Source organism: Sphaeramia orbicularis, chromosome 7, assembly GCF_902148855.1.
Source record: "Sphaeramia orbicularis chromosome 7, fSphaOr1.1, whole genome shotgun sequence".
Lineage (NCBI taxonomy): Eukaryota > Metazoa > Chordata > Actinopteri > Kurtiformes > Apogonidae > Sphaeramia > Sphaeramia orbicularis.
Window position 1 is genome coordinate 5,694,392 of NC_043963.1, and position 22,974 is coordinate 5,717,365.

A 22,974-nucleotide genomic window follows, 5' to 3' on the forward strand; every position below is an offset into this window, starting at 1 on the left:
AAAAAGGAGAAACCAGCCAGTTGCTAGCGAGCCAACTTTATTGCTCTCCAGCCACCAGAAAACAATCATGGAAACTTCAACACTCCTTGTGGGTGCTAAAACCCGCCCCACAAGCCACTACATCCTCTGGGTGAGAGAAACGCCATATCCTGTACACCACACCATAACTTTTTGAGTGATCTTGCAAACAAACAAACACGCACACACGCACGCAAACACACGAAGCAAAGTGATCACAGTACCTCCTGGCGGAGGTAACACTGGAGGAGTACAGAGCAGTGCTTGTGCTACAACAACTACTGAGCTTATTCCACTGGTTCCAACCTTTTTTGTCTCGTGACTCCATTTTAACATCACAAATTTCTGGCGACCCCAGACATTCAAACTGGAGACATTTTTTTGCTAAAATTAATTTGTTTTTGATCATGTAATAGTTTGCTATATTATGTTGCAAATAAACATTAATTTTAGATTACATTTAGTCTATATAATAAATATTATTATGGACGGAGGCAGAAAAGCCAGGTGTAGATTACTGCACAAAAGGGAGAATTTGATTTTCCTCCACCATATCTGCATTTGAATAAATACCTAAAAATATCGATAGTACTTTTTAATATCGATACAGTATTGTGAAATGAAATATTGTGATATATTGCAGAACCGATATTTTCTTACACCCCTGGCCATTATTCAACTTTTATTAATGCTTAATAGTTTATTAACTAACTTTGAGTGATAAACATTAATTAACGGCTTATTAACACATTAACTGATATGTTACCCAATGCGAAGTAATACATAATAATGATTGTTTATATAATATTAAACAGTTAATTAATGCTAATAATGTACTAACTAACATTAGTTAAGGGACCCTTATTGTAAAATATGTGCTTTAAGTCATACGCTGCTTTAAAGTGATTGTCAGTCCTCATGTGTCTGTGATGAAGCAGGTTTGAACAGTTTGATGTCTGACTCTAACGCTGTCTTTTTTTTCTTAAATCCGTCCTCAGATTCCTCAGGTCAGTTATGCGTCCACAGCTCCGGAGCTCAGCGATAACAACCGCTACGACTTCTTCTCGCGGGTGGTTCCTCCGGACTCGTACCAGGCTCAGGCCATGTTGGACATCGTCAAAGCTCTGGGCTGGAACTACGTGTCCACGCTGGCGTCCGAGGGGAACTACGGCGAGAGCGGCGTGGAAGCCTTCATGCAGATCTCCAGAGAGGCTGGTGTGTATGGCAAGCCGACCCGAGCACTTCTTACATATCCTTGATATCCACTGCTGTTTTGCTGCACTAGTAATATCTTATATATCTTATATATCCAGTTGTAATTCAGGTACAAATTAAACACAGTTTTAGGAACTTAGAGGTCTATGTCTTTCATACTGAGTAACCAGAAATATAGTTTTAGAGAAAAAAAGAAATTGGCCCTGATGTTCACTTTTGCTTGGCCAGGCCCACTAGCTCTGCACTCTACAGTTGGCAGAAGTAATTTAACATCCTGAGATTCCACTGGAAATGTGTAATGTGCAGCCGTGCCTTGAGCCATGATTGTACGTTATGGTGGGAATCTTCCAGGAAAAGCCAATAGGAAGCTTCGGTTTAATCTTCGTACCCACCTCCTCATTAGCATATGCTCAACTAGTTTACTAATTGGTATTTTGCGCCGTACTAGTTGACTAGTACGCCTAAAATGCATCTACTACTTAAATAGTGAGAGATTTTGGCTGCACTAGTAGCTAAACTAATAAGGTCAAATAGGCATCCACTAGTAAACTAGTGTGACGTTTTGCCTTACTAGTGCAGCAGAACAGCAGCGGATATGAAGGATATGTAATACATGCTCAGCCAGCTGGCCATAGGTATGTCCTCGTCCTCGTCCTGTGGTGTCTCATGTCTCCTCTGTGATGCATTCAATGTCTCTGCTTTGGATTTGGACGTAAATATCTCGTCTCGTTCTGCGTCAGATGCAGGGATTTGGGTGGAAAGCGGTTCACCCGATCTGAATCCTTTCTAATCCCACATTGAATGTTTTTCTATTTGTTTTGTAGGAAATAGAGACGTCTGTCATTTGGAAAGCAAGTTTTTATTTCACAATGCACAGAAACGAAAGATATACTTTAATATTTAAGGACCATGATGAATCAAAGATTGTTATTCAGTGAAGTAAAAAGGAGAAAAAGTTTGATGGTTTGGATTCACAGAATATGTTTAACCCATAAAAACCCAAACATCCACCGTCGACCAAAACCATCTACTGATCTAAACTGTTTAATACCTGATGATCCACTGATCCTATCAATACATGTCAGTAACTGGTGTAAAATACAGTTCATCTTTTCATGGTCATCAGATATGACCCATTTGGACGTTCAGAGGCTCCATAGTTACCATGGAAACACTGTCATCTTCTACAACATTGATTCAACCAGTAAAACCCATGGAGTTGGATTAGTGACAGTGGATGGACACACTGGGGTTATGTTCAATTAATGAGAGATTTGACTGAAAAAGACACTTTTTCTTCAGTTTTCTCTGTTTCTGATATAATAATTCACAACTTTAATTAGAATTTTTACGAACATCTACATGATTAGTGAATTAAATATAAGAAAATACATGATTTCCACTAAAAAATACAATGTGTAGATGATGATATAATAAATGATGAGAAATCACTGAGGAAAAAATTAGAAGTTGACGAGGACAAATCTTTAAAACGTTTTTATTGTTAAAGGAGGTGGAACTGTGACGCTGAGATGTTCCATATTCTTGACCAGTGCAACGCTTTTCTGTACGTGGACACAACCAGGGTGCAATTTGTTGGGTGGGGCGGGGCGGATCAACCCCCCTCTGGTTTTTGCATCCCTACTTCTGCTCAGTGAATTTCATCTCATGAATTTCATTGTGACAGTTTTCTTCCACCTTTATCCTACATTACTGACACTAACGTTCAGCTGTCACAGTCTCAGAATTCGCAAACGTCCTCATGCACTGGGGCGCTATAAAGGGGGGGGGGGGGGACGTGACAAACTCCTGGGGCCAAGCATTTGTGGGAGGGCCACTGACCAGTGGAGGGGGTCCAGTGGATACAAGTTAGATTTTGTGAACATTTGTGTAAGATCTGCTGAAAAATAGAAGAATACAACCTGAGAGTTGGATGTTGAAAATATGTAAAGTTTTAGTTTCGTTTCACGCCAGCGTTAGTCACGTTAGTTATGGAACGCACCCCCACGTATATAACTGCCCCCCCCCCAATGCTCTGACAAAAAAAAACAAAAAAACATCCCCCCTCTGTTTTTTTTGACAAATCGCACCCTGTACACAACCACCAAATTCTAATGGGATTGCTGAAAGGGGCGGAGCTTGTCCCTCTCTGTGGGTGGAGTTAACCAATCGGGTTAAACCGCCACGTCCGTCGTCAAATCAAAAACCAAATGACAGAAAACTTGTGCCAGGTTCCTGGAGTTCCACTTTACACCCATAAACGGGATGAGGAGGACGACGAAGGAGGAGGAGGAGGATGATGACGGAGGAGAAGGAGGAGGAGGAGGAAGGAGGAGGAGGAGGACGACGATGACGGAGGAGGGGGACGAAGGAGGCAGAGGAGGAGGAGGATGAAGGAGAATGAAGGAGGAGGAGGTGGATGAAGGACGAGGAGGAGAATGAAGGAGGATGAAGGAGGAGGAGGAGGAAGGAGAAGGAGGACGAAGGAGGCAGAGGAGGAGGAGGATGAAGGAGGAGGAGGAGGAGGACGAAGGAGGAGGGGGATGAAGGAGGCAGAGGAGGAGGATGATGATGAAGGAGGAGGAGGAGCTAGAGGAGGAGGAGGATGAAGGAGGATGAAGGAGGAGGAGGAAGGAGAAGGAGGACGAAGGAGGCAGAGGAGGAGGAAGGAGGAGGAAGGAGGAGGAGGAGGACGATGACGAAGGAGGAGGAGGAGGAGGAGCTAGAGGAGGAGGAGGACGAAGGAGGCAGAGGAGAAGGAGGAGGAGGATGATGACGAAGGAGGAGGAGGAGCTAGAGGAGGAGGAGGACGAAGGAGGCAGAGGAGAAGGAGGAGGAGGATGATGACGAAGGAGGAGGAGGAGCTAGAGGAGGAGGAGGACGAAGGAGGCAGAGGAGAAGGAGGAGGAGTCTTTCAGTAACTTAAATACTGGAAAATACCTGAAATTCACTGAAAAAAGCCAAATCCAGAGGATAATATTGGGTCAAAACACAGTATTTGAAATCTCTCTGACGGACATTTTAGAGACACTTTGACAGATTAGTGTTACTAAATGACCCACATTTGTACTTTTACATTCATTTTTGCTTTAGTTGGACCATAAGAGATTATCCAAAACAAGGAGCTACTTTATATTGAAATAAATGTTGTAATGGAAATCAGTTAAAGTTCACTCTGTGACAGGACATGACTGTGTTTTGACCCTATTATAAAAATGGTGATAAATCACTTAAGAAAGTTTAAATACAGAGAAAAAAACATTTGGAACTACCACAAAAGCAGAACTAGGTCTTTACAGGTTAAAGCAGGGGTGTTAAACTGTAGTTCAGTTCCACATTCAGCTAAATCTGATCTGCAGTGGGCCCGAACCAGTGAAATAATAACAGAATAATATAGAAATAAAGTCAACTCCAAACTTTTCTCTGTTTTAGAGCGAAAAAAAAGTACATTTATATTATGAAAAGGATTACATCTACAAAGTATCCTTTCAAAAGATGTGAATCACATGAACAAACTGAAAAAATAAGTGTAATTTTAACAATATTCTGCCTCAGTTTATCGTTTACACATGTTCATAATAACTTACAGATCACAGTGGATCTACAAACACACAAACATTTAGTAACAAACAGAATATTGTTAAAATTGTATTTACTTCTCTTAAGACATTTCAGGTGGTTCATATTTTTTCAGGTTATTCGCATTTTTTGTGAAATTATACTTTGCTTTAGTGTAATACATGAAAATATTTATATTTACCAAGAGAAAAATTTGGAGTTGTGAGTATTTATAGATTATTATGATAGTATTTTACAGGTCTGACCCACTGGAGATTGAATTGGTCTGAATGTGGAACCTGAACTGAGAGGATTGTTAATATCAGTGTTAGTGATGGGGCTTTTGGCTCTTTGAAGGGAGTCGTTCAATCAGGAGCCGTTCACTGAAAAGAGCCGTTCTAGAGGACTGGCTCTTTTATGTGTTTTGCATTATTCTGAAACACCAATGTTTTAATGACTAAATAGGCTACATGTGATGATTGACATTACATTTTAAAGGTGTTTAATTGGTGTAGCAGTAAATATTATCTTACTGTAAAAAAGAATAGTTAGTTCAAATGTGTGGATTTATTCCATCCATGACATGAGAGGTGACATTAGACAAATGCTGGAATTGGACCAAAAACATCACGGTTCATTATGTGGACTGTAGAGCTGTCCCACAAGTACAGTCGGTGCTGAGTTTTCAAATGGAGGTGCAAATTATTCGTTAACCCAGACTTGAAAGATATATATTTTTTTGCAAATATTGCAAGTTTCATGTCCATCTTTTCTTCCTGAAAAGTGCATCCAAATACTCCTCCTTTTTCTTTGGCTCATTACTCACAGGTGCTCACTCACTCACTCACTCACTCACTCACTCACTCTCAAACTTTTCTCCGGTTTCGACCACTCTTCCAGCTCCGCCTCCTTGAATATGCTCACCTCACGTTTCAAACTGTTGTTTTTTTGCTAACTTCTTGCCATGAGACATGCGCAGTGTGCAAGCACTCTGTTTTTTCTGCTGGAACATTCTCCTCCTGCCCAACGCCTCCCCAGTGACGCTAAATTGACAGGCAATCAGACACTTCCTCCTTAAAAAAAAAAAAAAGAAAGAAAGGAAAAGGACGGCTCTTTACAAAGACTCGGTTCCCATCGTTCATTTCAAAGAGCCGTTCAAAAGATTTGATTTATTCGTGAACGTCACATCACTAATCAGTGTAATTTTTGCATTTCATAAATTCATCCCAAGGGCCAGACTGGACCCTTTGGCGGGCCAGATTTGGCCCCCAGGCCGCATGTTTGACACCTGTGGGTTAAAGCCATTTGTCTTTTAGAACTTTAAGACCTTTCTTTTATTGTTCAGCTTCATTTCTGTTTGGATTGAAGGATCATTTCCAGTATTTGTGGATGTTGTAGACTCCTTTTTGTCCAACTGTCTGTTCTCTTCTTCAGCTCTTCTCCTGCAAATATTCAAATCCACAGTTATTGACTTTGTATTCACACTTAAAACCAGTCTGTTGTTTTTCACATGAACCAGCGTTTGTTCACGTCATCCGTCTTTTTTCAGCCTTTCGTGGAAAAGGTTCACTAGATTAATTACCCATTTTTACTGACTTGGAACCGCCTACCGTTGCTCATTACCAGTGAATCAGTCATAAACTCTGGGCTTTAATTGCATTTGTTGCCTCCACAGAGACACCAGACGTTTCTTTTATCCTCATAATAAACAGTTCTCGGATGGCGACGCCTGACTTTATCTCCACTGACTGTTTCATCATAAACCCTTAAACTAAGGAAAAATAGATTTTTTTTTTTTATGTCTTTTCTATTTAGGTGGCGTTTGCATCGCACAGTCGGTGAAGATTCCTCGCGAGCCGACAGACGGGGAGTTCGATAAAATCATCAAACGACTGATGGAGACGAGCAACGCCAGAGGAGTCATCATCTTCGCTAACGAGGACGACATCAGGTAGCATTTTATTTACCTGGAAAACAACGATAAACAACTCTGGAGGACAATGTATTTACTGGAAACACGTCGTATTGGTGTTCGCACCTTTACTCACAACATTTATTAGGGTCCATATAAAGTCGTAGAAAGTCTCTAATAATCCAACTGGACTTTTGACAGGTCAGAAACATGTCTGGATGAATTAAGTTAGTATTGACCTCTAACAACAGCACAAACCAAACGGACATTTGACCAATCAGCTGTAACTGCATCTGTCAGAGTTTCATGGAGTCCACCCAGTTCAGTAGTGGGTTAATGTCATGTCTCATTTCATCAAACCAGAACCAAAATGATGCACAATAACTCATGATCTGTCTCTGCAGTTATGGCCTGAAAAGTGTTTTAGAGACAAAATCTAATAAATTCCACTTTACCCTTGAATCTAAAGTTTGAACTAAGTCAGAGGCGTTCCTCAGTTATCATCCTCATAAGAATAAATGGAACTGACATCACAGTAACTTTGACCTTTGACCTTTGGCTGCCAAAACTCTTTCAGTTCATCCTCAAATCTAAGTGAATGTTTGTACCAAATTTAAAGAAATTTCCTTAAGGTGTTTATGAGACATTCTGAAGGGACAGACTAGAGGTCGCAGTGAGCTTGACCTTTGACCTTTGGCCGCAAATATCATTTTACTTCATTTTAGTCTCGATTGAACATTTGTCATAAACTTGGAAACACTTTGAACTGTTTCAGTAAGAATGAGGAATATATTATTCTTTATTATTTCTCATATTTATTCTTCTGGTGATTCAACAGACACATGGTTTGTCTTCTTTTTCTAAATCTATCTATCTATCTATCTATCTATCTATCTATCTATCTATCTATCTATCTATCTATCTATCGTTCTATCGTTCTATCGTTCTATCTATCGTTCTATCTATCGTTCTATCTATCGTTCTATCGTTCTATGTCATCCTTGTTCTTATGGAAAATGTATCATTTTTTAAAAATTGTTTAATGGCTATAGGAACTGAAGACAAAATATGATTGAAAAACACTTTCTTTACTAAAACGTTAAAATGATGACTGAAGAAACACATTTATAATTAATATATTACAAGATACCAGGTGTCCAGAGGAATCCTCTCGATTTGAACATCTTAATCTGGCAGATTTCTGAGCCCTATATTCCACAGATACTGTATTTGTATGTATTTTTATTATAACCTTTATTCAACCAGGAAAAAAAAACGCTCATTGAGATTAAAAATTGCTTTTTCAAGAGTGTCCTGGCCAAGGCAGCAGCAGCAGAAGTTACACAAAATGGAAATCCCAGCCGTACATTCACACTAAAAATACACATGAACACAATAAAAGTCAGTACTAAAAACAAACTTAAAACTGATAAGAACATACATATTAAACATCACCATTTGAATGCATGTGTTACTTTTATAATGGGATCAATCACCAAACACACCCTCTGAACAAAATAAACAATGGACTCGTCTAAAAAGTAGATGCTTCTAGAAGTATTAAGCCTTCATAAATTCTTCAGGATCTTTCAGGTGAATGAACACGGTATATTTACTTTATGAAAAAGGTCTTAAACTGCCTCTATAATGGGCTTTAAGATGTTCTAAATTTAAGTCGTTGAAGTGTGGAGAACCCCTGGGGTCTGTATTTGTATCTGACATTATGTCCCTGGTCCGTTCAGTCACATGACTCCATCCTGACTCCTCCCTCTCCTCGGTAGGCAGGTCCTTGAGGCGGCGAAGCGGGCTAATTTAACGGGTCACTTCCTGTTCGTGGGGTCGGACAGCTGGGGGGCCAAAAGCTCCCCGGTCACAGAGCTGGAGGACGTGGCCGAAGGGGCGGTGACCATCCTGCCAAAGCGAGCGTCCATAGACGGTAAAACCAGGACACGTGACCAGAGGATGAACTAAGAACAAACCTGTCAGTTCAAACAGTGTGTCTGAACATGTGTGTTTGTGTGTGTGTGTGTGTGTGTGTGTGTGTGTGTGTGTGTGTGTGTTTCCTCAGGATTCGATCAGTACTTTGTGACTCGTTCTCTGGAGAACAACCGCAGGAACATCTGGTTCGCTGAGTTCTGGGAGGACGACTTCAGGTGTAAACTGACCCGACCTGGAATCAAACTGGACCCAGAAAAGAAGAAATGCACAGGTTTGACCTGAGAGCAGTGGTTCCCAACCTTTTTTGGCGTGTGACTCCATTTTAACATCACAAATTTCTGGCGACTCCAGACATTAAAAACTGAGACATTTTTTTGCTAAAATTAATTTGTTTTTGATCATGTAATAGTTTGCTAAACTATGTTGCAAATAAACATTAACTTTAGATGACATTTAACCTATATAATGTATATTATTATGGACAGAGGCAGTAAATCCAGGTGTAGATTACTGCACAAAGGGAGAATTTGATTTTCCTTGGTCAGGATATGTACAGTCAGTCCAGCTTGGATTTACAAGGCTGACAATTAATACTGAACAAACAAGAACTGAAACTATGAATTATGAAAGAGCTGCAGCATCTGAAACTGACCACAATGAACATTTGACAGATAAACAGAACCACAGTGCTGCAGTTTCACACTCACAGTTTGTCTTTTATGGATTGGGATTGTCTCTGTCATCTCACCATATATTTTTTATTAGTAAGTTTTAATTTTTTGTTTTTTATCAATTACTAGAAATTTCAGGTGACCCCATTTGAATTCCAGGCAACCCCACGTGGGGTCCTGACCCCAAGGTTGAAAAACACTGCCTTAGATGTAGAGCACAGGTGTCAAACATATGGCCCGGGGGGCCAAATCCGGCCCGCCAAAGGGTCCAGTCCAGCCCTTGGGATAAATATGTGAAATGCAAAAATTACACTGAAGATATTAACAATCCTTTTAGTTCAGGTTCCACATTCGAACCAATTCAATCTCAAATGGGTCAGATCAGTAAAATACTACCCAATAACCTATAAATACTCATAACTCCAAATTTTTCTCTTTGTAAATGCAAATATTTGCATGTATTTACACTAAAACAAAGTATAATTTCACAAAAAATGTGAACAACCTGAAATGTCTTAAGAGAAGTGCAATTTTAACAATATTCCACCTGTTAATAAATGTTCAGTGTATTTGTAGACCTACTGTGATCTGTAAGTTATATATAATGTACATGTGTAAATGATCAACTGAAGCATGATATTGTTAAAATTACGATTATTTCTTCAGTTTGTTCATGTTATTCACAATGTTTGAAAAGATAGTTTGTAGATGTAAACATTTTCATAATGTACGGTAATTTTACTTTTTTCACTGTAGAACATAGAGGAAAGTTTGGAGTTGACATTATTTATATATTATTATGTTATTATTTTACTGGTTCAGCCCACTTCAGATCAAATTTAGCTGAATGTAGAACTGAACTGAAATGAGTTTGACACCCCTGATGTAGAGGGTTTTACAGGACGATACAATAACAACAGGTTTATAACAGGAAGTAGACAACAGCTGATGAATCTACTGATCGATCCTTGTTCATGAAAACTGTACGAGAAGTGAATTTTTGTTTGAACTCATCTTTCAGTGATTCAGTCTGACACTTCCTTCATATTGAAGCAGGGATCAGGAGGTCCTACCACTAGTCTTATACATCCAGACTGATCTCCATACGTCATTAGCTGTGTGTCAGTTCTGTAGGTAGGTCTTACAGCCTCCAATATCATCCTGATAAAGTGTTCTGTGGGTTCTTTCATTCTTGAGTGGCACTGAGTGCAGCCAAACAAACCAACCAAAGACAAAAGAGAAGTGCATCTTTGTTAAAATGTGTCATATTCAGAATGTAATGGCACTTTCAAAGTGATAATACAAAGACAGCATCACCTTCACGAAGCTAAAGCATCAGTAAATATAACATACACTCATGCAGATCACATACTACTGTGTAACTGCATCAAGGCAAGGCAGATTTACTAGTATAGCACAAGTCATACACAGGGCAATTCACAGTGCTTTACAAAATGGAAAAGAGACAGGTTAAAAACACACAATTACAATTAAAACATAATTAATAAAACATAAATCAGTAGATACAGTATGTGTGTGTTCATGTCACAACACAGAAAACCAAGTTGAAGCAGGAAATCTCTAAAACATGTTGAAAATGTTTGTGTTGGCCTGATCTTAACAAATCAACCACCAATTTGAGTCTAAACAATGACATTCCTGCCTGAAAAACCTTTTATTTACATAAGTATGATTACAGTCTTATGTTTCTATTGTTACTTCACTTAGAGTTGCACTGAAAACGTCCCAGTAGTTTATATGATATTCTTAACCCTTTAACCCCTCAGACATTCTTTGTTCTGTGAATGTGCGTCTGTTTCAGGTTCGTTAAAGCTGCTGTGAGTTTGTGTTTGTGTTCCTTTACCTCAGTGGTTTTGTTTTACTGTGTGTTTTAGGGTCAAAACAGGGTGGAACTAGAAAAGAGACCTCCGCCAAGGCAGATCAGTCCCCCCACCCCCCACCCCCGATCACCACCAAAATTTTGTCATTTGTTCTTTGTGCCAGTATCAACATTTCCTGAAAATTTCATCCAAATCAGTCCATAAGTTTTTGAGTTATCTTGCTAACAGACAAACAAACAAACAAACAAACAAACAAACAAACAGACAAACCCCGATGAAAACATAACCTCTGCTGAGGTAATAACAGAATAAGACAAAGAGAGGAATTGAAGTTTAACAGGTTTGGACTAAATAAGGCATTTAGGATGTTGAAAATGAACTGTGAACTGGAACACACAGAACAAAAAACAAGGATTTGAATTTTTTCCCAGTAGTTTATGTTTCGGGCTCTTTTTTTCTAAATCAGTCCAGCTGCTTTTTGACACCTGGTTGAACTCCAAAAAGCAGTTACACGGTCAAAACTGTAATAACAGTAAAACAAAAAAAAAAAAAAAAGAAAAGAAAATCACCACAACTCTCTAAACAACAGTAAAAACTAGAAGCACTCGGAGAGCGCAGACCTCCGCCAAGGCTGATCAGTGGCCCCCCCCGTGGGCCCCCCACGCCAAGGAGGTTATGTTTTTGCCAGGGTTTGTTTGTCTGTCTGTCTGTTTGTCTGTCCATTAGTGTGCAACATAACTCAAAAAGTTATGGACAGATTTTGATGAAATTTTCTGGTCTGTGCCCCCCCCCCGTGGGCCCACCCCCAATCACCACCAAAATTTAAAATTTAATCATTTCTTCCTTATCCCATTTCCAACAAACCCTGAAAATTTCATCAAAATCTGTCCATAATTTTTTGAGTTATGTTGCACACTAATGGACAGACAGACAGACAGACAGACAGACAGACGGACAAACAGACAGACAGACAGACAGACAGACAGACGGACAAACAGACGGACAAACAGACAGACAGACAGACAGACAGACAGACAGACAGACGGACAAACAGACAGACAGACAGACAGACAGACAGACAGACGGACAAACAGACAGACAGACAAACCCTGGCAAAAACATAACCTCCTTGGCGGAGGTAAAAAACAACAACAAGGAAACCTGTAAAAAAAAAAAAAAAAAAAAAAATTCCAAACGGTCTATTTTTATAGTGAGTCGGTCTCCCTCACTGCTGTATCTGTGTTTTACCCCCCATTCCAAAGGTGGTGGGGGGTGAACTGAGCATGCTCAGATGTCTATGGAAAGAACAAGGTCTATTCTTTCAGCAAGTTTTGAAATTTTTCCTATTGAGCAAACGGTTGAATTTATATGAATATTTAAAATGAATCACCACAGATACGTCAGGGGTTAAAGGGTTCACATACAGGTCTTTGAACATTGACCAACACCAAATCTTTTTTCAGTTCATCCTTTCCTTTTGTGTAAATGAATGTTTTGTACCAGATTTTTAGAAATTCCCTCAAGTGATTTATGACAGATTCTGTTTGTGAGGATGGACAGACTTGAGGTCACAGTGAGCTTGACCTTTGGCCATCAAAATCATTTCACTTCATTTTTGTGCCCAAATGAACTTTTGTGCTAAATGTGGCAACGTGCTGTTGACCCGTTCCAACAGAGTGCAGTGATATGGGCAAAAAAAAAAATATTGGTATTATTACGTTCACCAAGGAGGTTATGTTTTCATCAGGGCTCATCGGAGTCTGTTTGTCTGTTAACAAGATAACCCAAAAAGTTATGGATGGATTTTCATGAAATTTTTAGGAAATGTCAATACTGGCACAAGGAACAAATGATTAAATTTTGGTGGTGATGGGGGGGGGGGGCTGATCTACCTTGGCGGAGGTCTGTGCTCTCTGAGTGCTTTTCTAGTTTCTTACATTTTTTCTTTAGAAGTTGAACATTTCAGGATGAGGGTCTTTGGGGACTGAGTCATTTTTGGATCCAGCCTCATGTGGATGTTGGAGGACCTGTAGGTTCAGGCTCCTGGGTTCAGTTTGGACCAGATAAAACCAAAACCTGGTTCATCCATGTCTTTGTCTCTGCAGGCGAGGAGCGAATCGGCCGGGACTCTCTGTACGAGCAGGAGGGGAAGGTTCAGTTTGTGATCGACGCCGTGTACGCCGTGGCTCACGCTCTGCACAACATGCATCAGGAACTGTGTCCCGGCAGCTCAGGGGTCTGCGGGAACATGGACCCTGTGGAGGGACGGTCGCTGCTCGACTACATCAGAGCCGTCCACTTCAACGGTGAGTCCTGGGACCAGGGTCACATGGGATTAGAGCAAGATCAGCAAAATAAACCAGTCAGATTAAGACGTGAGAAAACAGGATCTGAACCCAAAACCTCAGAAAAATGAGATCACAGTCAGAGATGAGTTAGAGCACAGGTGTCAAACATACGGCCCATGGACCAAAACCAGCCCACCAAAGGGTCCAATGCAAAAATTACACTGAAGAATTTAACAATCAATGGTGTCCAAACCATTTTACACTGAACAAAAATATAAACGCACCACTTTTGTTTTTGCTCCCATTTTTCATGAGCTGAACTCAAAGATCTAAAACTTTTTCTACGAACACAAAAGGCCTATTTCTCTCAAATATTGTTCATAAATTTGTCTAAATCTGTGTTAGTGAGCACTTCTCCTTTGTCCTTTGCTGAGATAATCCATCCACTTCACAGGTGTGGCAGATCAAGATGCTGATTAGACAGCAGGATTATTGCACAGGTGTGACTTAGGCTGGCCACAATAAAAGGCCACTCTAAAATGTGCACTTTTACTGTATTGGGTGGTCCAGGGGGGTCAGAAAACCAGTCAGTATTTGGTGTGACCACCATTTTCCTCGCACAGTCTTCTTCATGAATTCTCTGAAACAGCTTTGGAGATGGCTTATGGTAGAGAAATGAACATTCAATTCACAGGCAAAAGCTCTGGTGGAGATTCCTGAAGTCAGCATGACCAGTGCATATTCCCTCAAAACTTGTGACATCTGTGGTATTGTGCTGTGTGATAAAACTGCACATTTTGGAGTGGCCTTTTATTGTGGCCAGCCTAAGGCACACCTGTGCAAAAATCCTGCTGTCTAATCAGCACCTTGATATGCCACACCTGTGAGGTGGATGGATTATCTCAGCAAAGAAGAAGTGTTCACTGACACAAATGTAGACAGATTTGTGAACAATATTTGAGAGAAATAAACCTTGTGTGTACACAGAAAAAGTTTTAGATCTTTGAGTTCAGCTCATGAAAAATGGGAGCAAAACAAAAGTGGTGCGTTTATATTTTTGTTCAGTGTAGTTCAGGTTCCACATTCAGACCAGTATGATCTAAAGTGGATCAGACCAGTAAAATATTATCATAATAACCTATAAATGATGAAAACTACAAATTTTCTCTCTGCTTTCGTGTAAAAAAGTTAAATTACATGAAAATGTTTACATTTACATACTATCTTTTTTTCACAGTTATTTTTAATTGAATTTTTTACAGCAATAGTGCAAGAAAAGGTGCCAAACATGCGGCCCAGGGTCCAAATCCGGCCCGCCAAAGGCTTCAATCTGGCCCCAGGGATGAATCTGTGAAATGCAAAAATCACACTGAAAATATTAACGATCAAAGATGTTAGAATCATTTTAGGCCAATTCAATCTAAAGTGGATCAGACTAGTAAAGTACTATATAATAACCTATAAATAACGAAAACTGCTCATTTTTCTCTTTGTTGTAGTGTAAAAAAAAAAAAACATTTCACAAAAATGTTGACATTTACAGACTATCCTTTTACAAAAAATGTGAATAACCTGAAATGTCTTAATAGAAGTATGTGGAATTGTAAAAATATTCTGCCTGTTATTAAAATGTTTTGTTTATTTGTAGATCCACTGTGATCTGTACGTTGTGATTCGCATGTATAAATGATAAACTAAGGCGTAATATTGTTAACATTGCACTTTGAATTTACAGGTTGTTCATATTTGTTCATGTTATGTTCAAGTACAGTTCGTAGATGTAAACATTATCATTACAGAATTTTACTTTTTTCTCTCAAAAGTTCTTCTCCTGTTATTTATATTATTTTACTGGTCCGGCCCACTTTACATCATATTAGGCTGTATGTGGAACTGAACTGAAATGAGTTTGACACCCCTGGTCTAAACAATTGGAACTGTTGTTTTTATACAGAACAGAACATGTACAAAACACACATATGACAAAACAAAACAAAAACAAAAAAACATCATAAAGCAAGCCACTTATCATCCTGGACAAATGTAACAGAGTTTGTGAGATGGAAACTTACACTTAAACACAGGGACAAAATATCACTGAGAAAATTAAAAAAAAAGAAAAAGAAAAAAAAGAAAAAAGGGAGATATACATATACATACATACACACACAAATACCAAACTATACTTTTACAAAAGTGTGAAAAACCTGAGATGTCTTAAGAAAAATTAGTGCAATTTTACTAATATTCAGCCTGTTATTAACTATTTTATTCATCTGTAGATCCACTGTGATCTGTACGCTGTAATGAACATGTGTAAATAATAAACTGAGGCAGAATATTTGGGTCTTTAAGGGTTGAATAAATGTTCCAGAACTTTGAGGTCCAAACCACACAGATCACCATGACTTTCCTTTAACTCGGGAAAATAAATTCCTGCTGATAAAGGTTTGTGGGGGTGTTGACAGAAAAGGACCAAAGGTTAAGTACCATTAAATTCCTGCATGTTTTCCTCTTGTTTTGTTTCGTGAATACTCGGCTTTAAAATGTTTGCCTCAGATTTAAGTCGACAGAATAAACCGATCATCCCTGATCATCGGATCACAACGTTTTCTCTGTTAAATGTTCAGAGAAGGCTTTGAAAACAGCAGAACAAAGTGCAGCAGCTTCACCCTGTTACTTATACAATCCATATTTTATAAAGATGAGAAGCTCCAGCAGCTGGAACACCGAGAGGCAGATCTGCACGCCATCCAACCCACCTATCTGCCGCTCCAACGTCTGCTTCCATATGAATCCTCTTCTTGTCTGGTGTTTGAATTTTCATCTCTTCAGTATGATCATTTTTTCAGTCCAATGGGTCTGATGGACGATTGGTATCAGTTGTCATTCGTCTGTAAACAATTATTCAAGAATCTTCTTCTCAGATACCATCAGTTAGAATGAATTGATTTTTTTCTGTTTTTTTTTTTTAATTTTATCTTGCAGTATTATTATTAGTGTTAATGTTGTTTTGTTTGACTGTTCAGCAGGGATGTAATGATTACTGGTATAACAATAAACCGTAAAATTGCAGACGGTTAGTATTACCGTTTAAATTCTAATTATCATGATAATTGTGTTTGATTACCGCACTTTTAGGGGAAAAAACCCTATGTAAAGATCTGCTTTTATGTCAAATATTTAAGTATAGTTTTAATTTATTACAATTTTGATTTTATATACCTAATATTTGGAACCAATATTCACTTTTAAAGTCTTTGAAAAGGTTCGTTAAGCATCTGTGTGTTATTTATGCAATGAATTATATACATTTTTCAAATCGGATTTTATATATTTTTTTGTGTTTTCTGTCCTTTTATGTTTTTATAGTAGGTTAAAGTGAAAAAAATAATAGACAGATGATATAAATGAAGTTGTGCTGAAAAAAAGATCCCAAACATGGGTATAGTAAACATTTGTTTATATAGTATATAAAGGCAAAATCAAAAGGACTGAAAAACGGACAAAATAGGCTCAGACCGCTAAGGGTTAATACTTGAATGTTTCTGTCAGCAGAAGGTACATTGTGCCAATTATTTTATTTTATTTTTTTTTTTTTTCAAAATACAACTTGGTTAAATTATTTCAGTGTGTGTATAAGTACTTTTTGAACATTTTGAGCACAATTTCAACAATACAGCAATAATAATGATAACCATGATAATTTTGGTCCCAATAACCGAGATATGAAATTTTCATATCGTTACATCCCTACTGTTGAGACTTAAGAAGGTAATATGTGATTCACCCTGATATCAGGGTGAATCACATAGTTTTTATGCTTGTAAACAGATACTGTTATGTCTGTTGGGAATGGGAGGACTCCAGGAAGAGTAGCTGATGTTCTGCATCGTCCTAATAAATAAATAAAAAAGTAAATAAATAAATTAGAATGTTTTTGGGGTAAGGTCTACCAAGTCTGTTCAAAGAATTAAAAATCCACATTGGTTTATAACAGGACACATTTCAAAGTGCTGTAACTTCAAAACAGTTGAAGATATTGATATCATTACTATTAGTAATAGATAAGAAGTCACACATAGGCTTTCATTTGGTGCCATGACCTTTGGCCTTGAGTGACCTTGAAAGATCAAATGAATGTCGATTTATGTCATTAATTATGCCATTGGACATTTTTTGCCTCTGTACCAAGGTTATTATCATTAACGAAAACTAATGAAATGACAAAAACTAGAATTGAAAAAACATTTTCGTTAAGTGAAATAAATAAAAACTATAATTAAAAGAAAAAACAATAACTAACTAAAACTGTATTTTGTGCTTACAAAACTAACTAAAACGTATAAAAATTATGGATAAAATTCCCTTTGTTTTTGTCTTTGTCAATGTTGGATTGATATGAAATCGATTTATTTCATCTGAGCAATTTTAGCTGGTGTCTCCACACAGTCTGTCACTTGTGTTCACTTGTGGTTTCCAGTCGTCCTCTGGTCCCCACTCTACCTGGAAACATGGAGACTTAATTTGGGAGAAAGCAGCAGAGTCCTGTCTGGGATTTATTTGAATTCGATGGTGAGGAAGAGAAAAGTTATAAAAAAAAATAAAACTAATACTGAACTAAACTAAAACTAAGCATTTAAAAAAAAAAAAACGAAAACTAATAAAAACTAGCGAACCTGCTCTAAAAATGAATTAAAACTAACTGAATTAGAGAAAAAAGTCAAAACTAAATAAAACTAAACTCTAATGAAAAATCCAAAACTATTCCAACCTTTCTCTGTACGTCATGAACTGTGATGAGGATGTGGAATTCTTCTTCTACTGTTTGTTCATGGCACTGGTAGAAGAATGGGGCGGGACTTATGGGCACTGTGCGCTGTTGCTAGGCAGACTTCAAGAAAACCGGCCAATGAGAGAAAAGCTGAAGTGAAGGCTTACATTAGAGACCGAAAAGGAGTTTGTGAACTGTGAGTCATGCAGAGTTATTCTAGTCGAGTCCCAGAATAAAAACATGGAGCTGGAAACACTTCATATTTCAGCCTCATGTCACATTCTGTTAAAACATCAGAAAAATGGGCTGCGTTGAAGTTGGAGACACTGAAAATATTATTCTGCATACATTTGCACTGTGAAGTGAATTCACACCATGATTTTTAATATTTAAATCCTATTTTTCCGCTTCTCTGGCTGATAACTACAGCTGCATTACCTGGTGAAAAAGTTGGAATGCAGTTAATGTGAAGTTCAAGGTTTATGGAAAAGTTTAGATTTAGAAATGTCAAATTAAACTAGAACAGAAAAATCTGCTAAAAATACAAGAACTTCAACAATATTTGTGTGTTGACATGGTCACATTTCTTTGCTCAGTGTCAATAAATTAAAAAAACTATCCCCAGACAAGAGATCTTTATATATATATATATATATATATATATATATGTATAGTTTTTCACTATGATTTTTGTAGTTATTGTTATTATTATTTTCTTGTAATATTTCTTACATGTTTATATTCAGTGTTGTGCTGCTACTGGAACCTTAATTTCCTGAGGGTTCTGTCCAAGGGATGAATAAAGTTCTAATCTAATCTAATCTAATCTAATCTAATCTAATCTCTATTGGATATTTTCATCATACAGATCAGTACAGTTATTATCTGATGTATCATTAAATATAAATCTGTAGTTTCTTGTTCCTGAAATTCAATAATAAATATCTAAACATAGACAGTTGTACAGTAGTGATTCTATTGTCAGAATGTGAATCTTAATATAAATCTAGTGTAAATGAAACCAATTATAGAAAAAAACAAAACAAAAACAAAACTGTACTCTGTTGTTCTGGTCCAGGTCTGATGAGTCCAGAACCCAAATCAAACCGAACCCACATGAGTCTGATCCTCACTGACAGCTTTACTTTATTCAGAGATGATGGGAGATAATAAGTTAATGCACTTTACATGTTTCCTCTGAGGATGGTGTGTGTGTGTGTGTGTGTGTGTGTGTGTGTGTGTGTGTGTGTGTGTGTGTGTGTGTGTGTGTGTGTGTGTGTGTGCGTGTGTGTGTGTGTGTGTGTGTGAGTGTGTGTGTGCGTGGTGTGTGTGTGTGTGTGTGTGTGTGTGTGTCATGTTAATAATTGAAGTGAGCAGCTGCTGAAAACACTCAGGACCACCAAGAGGAACATTCACAGTTTTTCCTCCTTTCACCTGTTCTCCACCACATTTTCATTTTCTGCACATTCAAAAGTCACATATTTAACTTATACATCGCTTTTTTTTTTTCTTTTTTTTTTTTTTTTAACGTTCCAGCTGTGGCAGGTGAGAAAAGACTTACCTGTAGGTGCAGGAAGTGAAAATTAGTTGATAATTTGACATTATCCAACAAAAAAATCTTGAAATAAAATCAAAACGATGAACTTCAGGAGTAGGGCTGTGTATTGGCAAGAATCTAGACATATGATACAAATCACAATACGAGGACCACAACACGATATATCACGATATTGTTAAAAAGGCAATTTTTTCACTTGTTTCTTAATTTTTATTATGATTATTTCCTTGAAGAACTGAATTACACCCGAAATCTGCACAAATACTAAACACATTTTTATTTGATCACAACAGGATCTAATGCTGTATCACAAAATGTTCCTGTGTTCAAACTGAAATTCTGTTTTACAGACATTACAGTTTAAGATCCTGTTCAAATGTTCATGTTCTATTAGTTCAGAACTAACATCAGAACATTATTTTAGTTCAATCCCAACAAAGGAACGAACATTATTTAATCAAAGAGTGTTAAATAATAATAGATAAAAACAAAAAAAACAAAAGGATTCAAAGGAGTTTATTTATCATTCCATCACAAAGAAAGAACGAAACTGGTTACTGAGGACCCGTATTACCCACATCAACAGAATAAATAACTAATAAATAAATGAATACATTAAAATCGACTAAAATCTAAGGCTAATTAAAAAAAAAAAAAAAAAAAGTAAAATATACGTCTAAAATTTAACTTTAAAATACCTACATAAAATAATGGCACATTTACAACCTAAAAAGAAAAGGAACTAAAATGAACCTCCACAATATCTGCATTTGAATAAATATCTAAAAATATCAATACAGTACTTTTTAATATCGATGCAGTATTGTGAAATGAAATATCGCGATATATTGCAAAACCGATATTTTCTTACAGCCCTATTCAGGAGGTTCTAGTTAAATACAGTTGAAGTGGAAGAAGCCTTTGTCTTATAGATGTCGGTACTTTTGACTGTACCTCCAGTTTGTGAGTCTAACTCCACTCACTGCATGAGTCTGAAAAGTGCTAAAAGTGTGTGAGGGGCAGAGGAGGTGTGGATGTGAGGCTGGAGTTATTCACAGTCATGTCTGTTCCAGAGGAGGGAAAATAAAAATAGACCCAGAATCGCAGTAAATCCAAGTGTAAGAGGCTGTAAAAGGGTTAGTCTGGGTCTGGACCAGGACCGCTTTGAGTGCACAAACACATTTAGAACTTTTCCACTGGTTTACCTCCACTTCACACACGACTTTAGGATCTGAGGCCAAAATATGAAATAAGACTTTAAAGGAGTCTGACTGTATGTACTGTTAATATTCACAGCTGTGGTGAAGAAAACCAGCAACGAAGAAAACCAGCAACGAAGAAAACCAGCAACCAATCAACACTATGTATCAGTCACTGAATAAAGGATTTGATTTGATTCGATTAGACTAAATTAAATGAGATTAGATTAGATTAGATCAGATTAGATTAGATTAGATTAGATTAAATTAAATTAAATTAAATTAAATTAAATTAAATTAAATTAGATTAGATTAGATTAGATTAGATTAGATTAGATCAGATCAGATCAGATTAGACTAGATTAGATTAGATCAGATTAGTGCAGATTAGATTAGATCAGATTAAATTAGATCAGAGTAGATTAGGTTAGATGAGATTAGATCAGATCAGATTCGATCAGATCAGATTACGTTAAATTAGATTGGATTAGATCAGATGATATTATATTAGATCAGAGCAGATTCGATTACATCAGATTAGATTAAATTAGATTAGATCATATTAGATTAGATCAGATTAGTGCAGATTAGATTAGACTAGATTAGATCAGATTGGACTAGATTAGATTAGAGTAGATTAGATCAGGCCAGATTCGATTAGATCAGATTAGATTAAATTAGATCAGATTAGATTAGGTTAGATTATATTAGATCAGTTTAGATTTGATCAAATCAGATTATGTTAAATTAGATTAGATCAGATTATATTATATTATATTAGATCAGATTCGATTACATCAGATTAGATTAAATTAGATTAGATCAGATTAGATTCGATCAAATTAGATTAGATTAGATTAAAGTGCAAGAGATACATACAGATAATGCAAAAAAACAATATAAAAAATAGTAATAACACCTGTACAGACTGTATACATGCATATTGAGTGGAAGTATAAAAATGTCAGACAGTACAGATGAGACACATAAAACTAATTTATTCCACACGTCTGTTGTCACATCATTGTGGACCCTCACCCCTTTTACATTATGCACTGAAGGACAGAAAAACTGATGGTCTTTATCGATAATTTATGATTAAAGGAACATGTAATGTTGATTTAATCATAAATCAAATGATGGAAGAAATCACATGGACATCACATGGGAATCATTCAGTTATATAAGGTTATATTAAATAGACTGTAATTTGACTTTACAAATGAAGCAATTACAGTTTATAGATGTTATTACTGTTTAGATTGTAGTGTCGTTATCTTGTGTGCTTTTACCTCTTTTCCTTCCCCCATCCTCCCTCCCTCCCTCCCTGCTTCCTTCCTTCATTCCTTCCTTCCTTCCTTCCTCTCTACAGGAAGTGCTGGTACCAGCGTTTTGTTCAATGAAAATGGAGACGCTCCCGGTCGCTATGACATCTTCCAGTTCCAGATGACCAATCACAGTCACCCTGGTTACCACGTCATCGGCCAATGGACCAATAACCTGCGACTAAACGTAAGCTAGAAGCGAACGTGTCTTTCCATTTAATCCAAACCATTTTCGGGCGGTTTGATCTTTTCCCTCTAAAGCAGGACTGTGACACCTCTGACATGTTGAACCAAAAACTGTTGTGGGTTTGTTTTTGTCTTACCTTGTGCCACCTGTTGGCCCCGCCCCCTTCTCACCTGTCTGTCTCTCAGCTGGAGGAGATGCAGTGGTCTGGGGGGGATCAGTCTGTCCCAGAATCCATCTGTAGCTTTCCCTGTAAACCTGGAGAGAGGAAGAAGATGGTGAAGGGCGTTCCCTGCTGCTGGCACTGTGAGGTAGAGTCCGTCTGGAGTTACAGTCTGTGTTTGTATCGGCTTTAAAGGCAGTACAGTTTATTCTGTGAGGTTGGTACTTTATAGTTCACTCACAAATACTCTGGGATTCAATATTAGACGGTGCCAGAACCCCCCAACTCTGGCCCATGTGTCTGGAGCAAAAAATTATTTGTTAGTATTCT

The 22,974-nt window shown here is 37.6% G+C and overlaps 1 protein-coding gene across 3 annotated transcripts in view; it reads left to right on the plus strand.

The window, feature by feature from the left end:
- Positions 1 to 1,010: 1,010 nt before the first annotated feature.
- The window catches only part of LOC115422145 (metabotropic glutamate receptor 6-like), a 34,947-nt gene continuing 12,983 nt past the window's right edge, over positions 1,011 to 22,974 (plus strand). For 2 of the 3 annotated variants that reach the window (XM_030138243.1, XM_030138244.1), the window contains exons 1-7: positions 1,122 to 1,233; positions 6,607 to 6,742; positions 8,485 to 8,639; positions 8,772 to 8,912; positions 13,259 to 13,459; positions 22,345 to 22,484; positions 22,670 to 22,792. In XM_030138243.1, the coding sequence (XP_029994103.1) occupies positions 1,122 to 1,233; positions 6,607 to 6,742; positions 8,485 to 8,639; positions 8,772 to 8,912; positions 13,259 to 13,459; positions 22,345 to 22,484; positions 22,670 to 22,792 (1,008 nt within the window). Of the gene's footprint in view, positions 1,234 to 6,606; positions 6,743 to 8,484; positions 8,640 to 8,771; positions 8,913 to 13,258; positions 13,460 to 22,344; positions 22,485 to 22,669; positions 22,793 to 22,974 lie in introns of all 3 variants that reach the window. The other variant, XM_030138245.1, reaches the window with a different exon arrangement.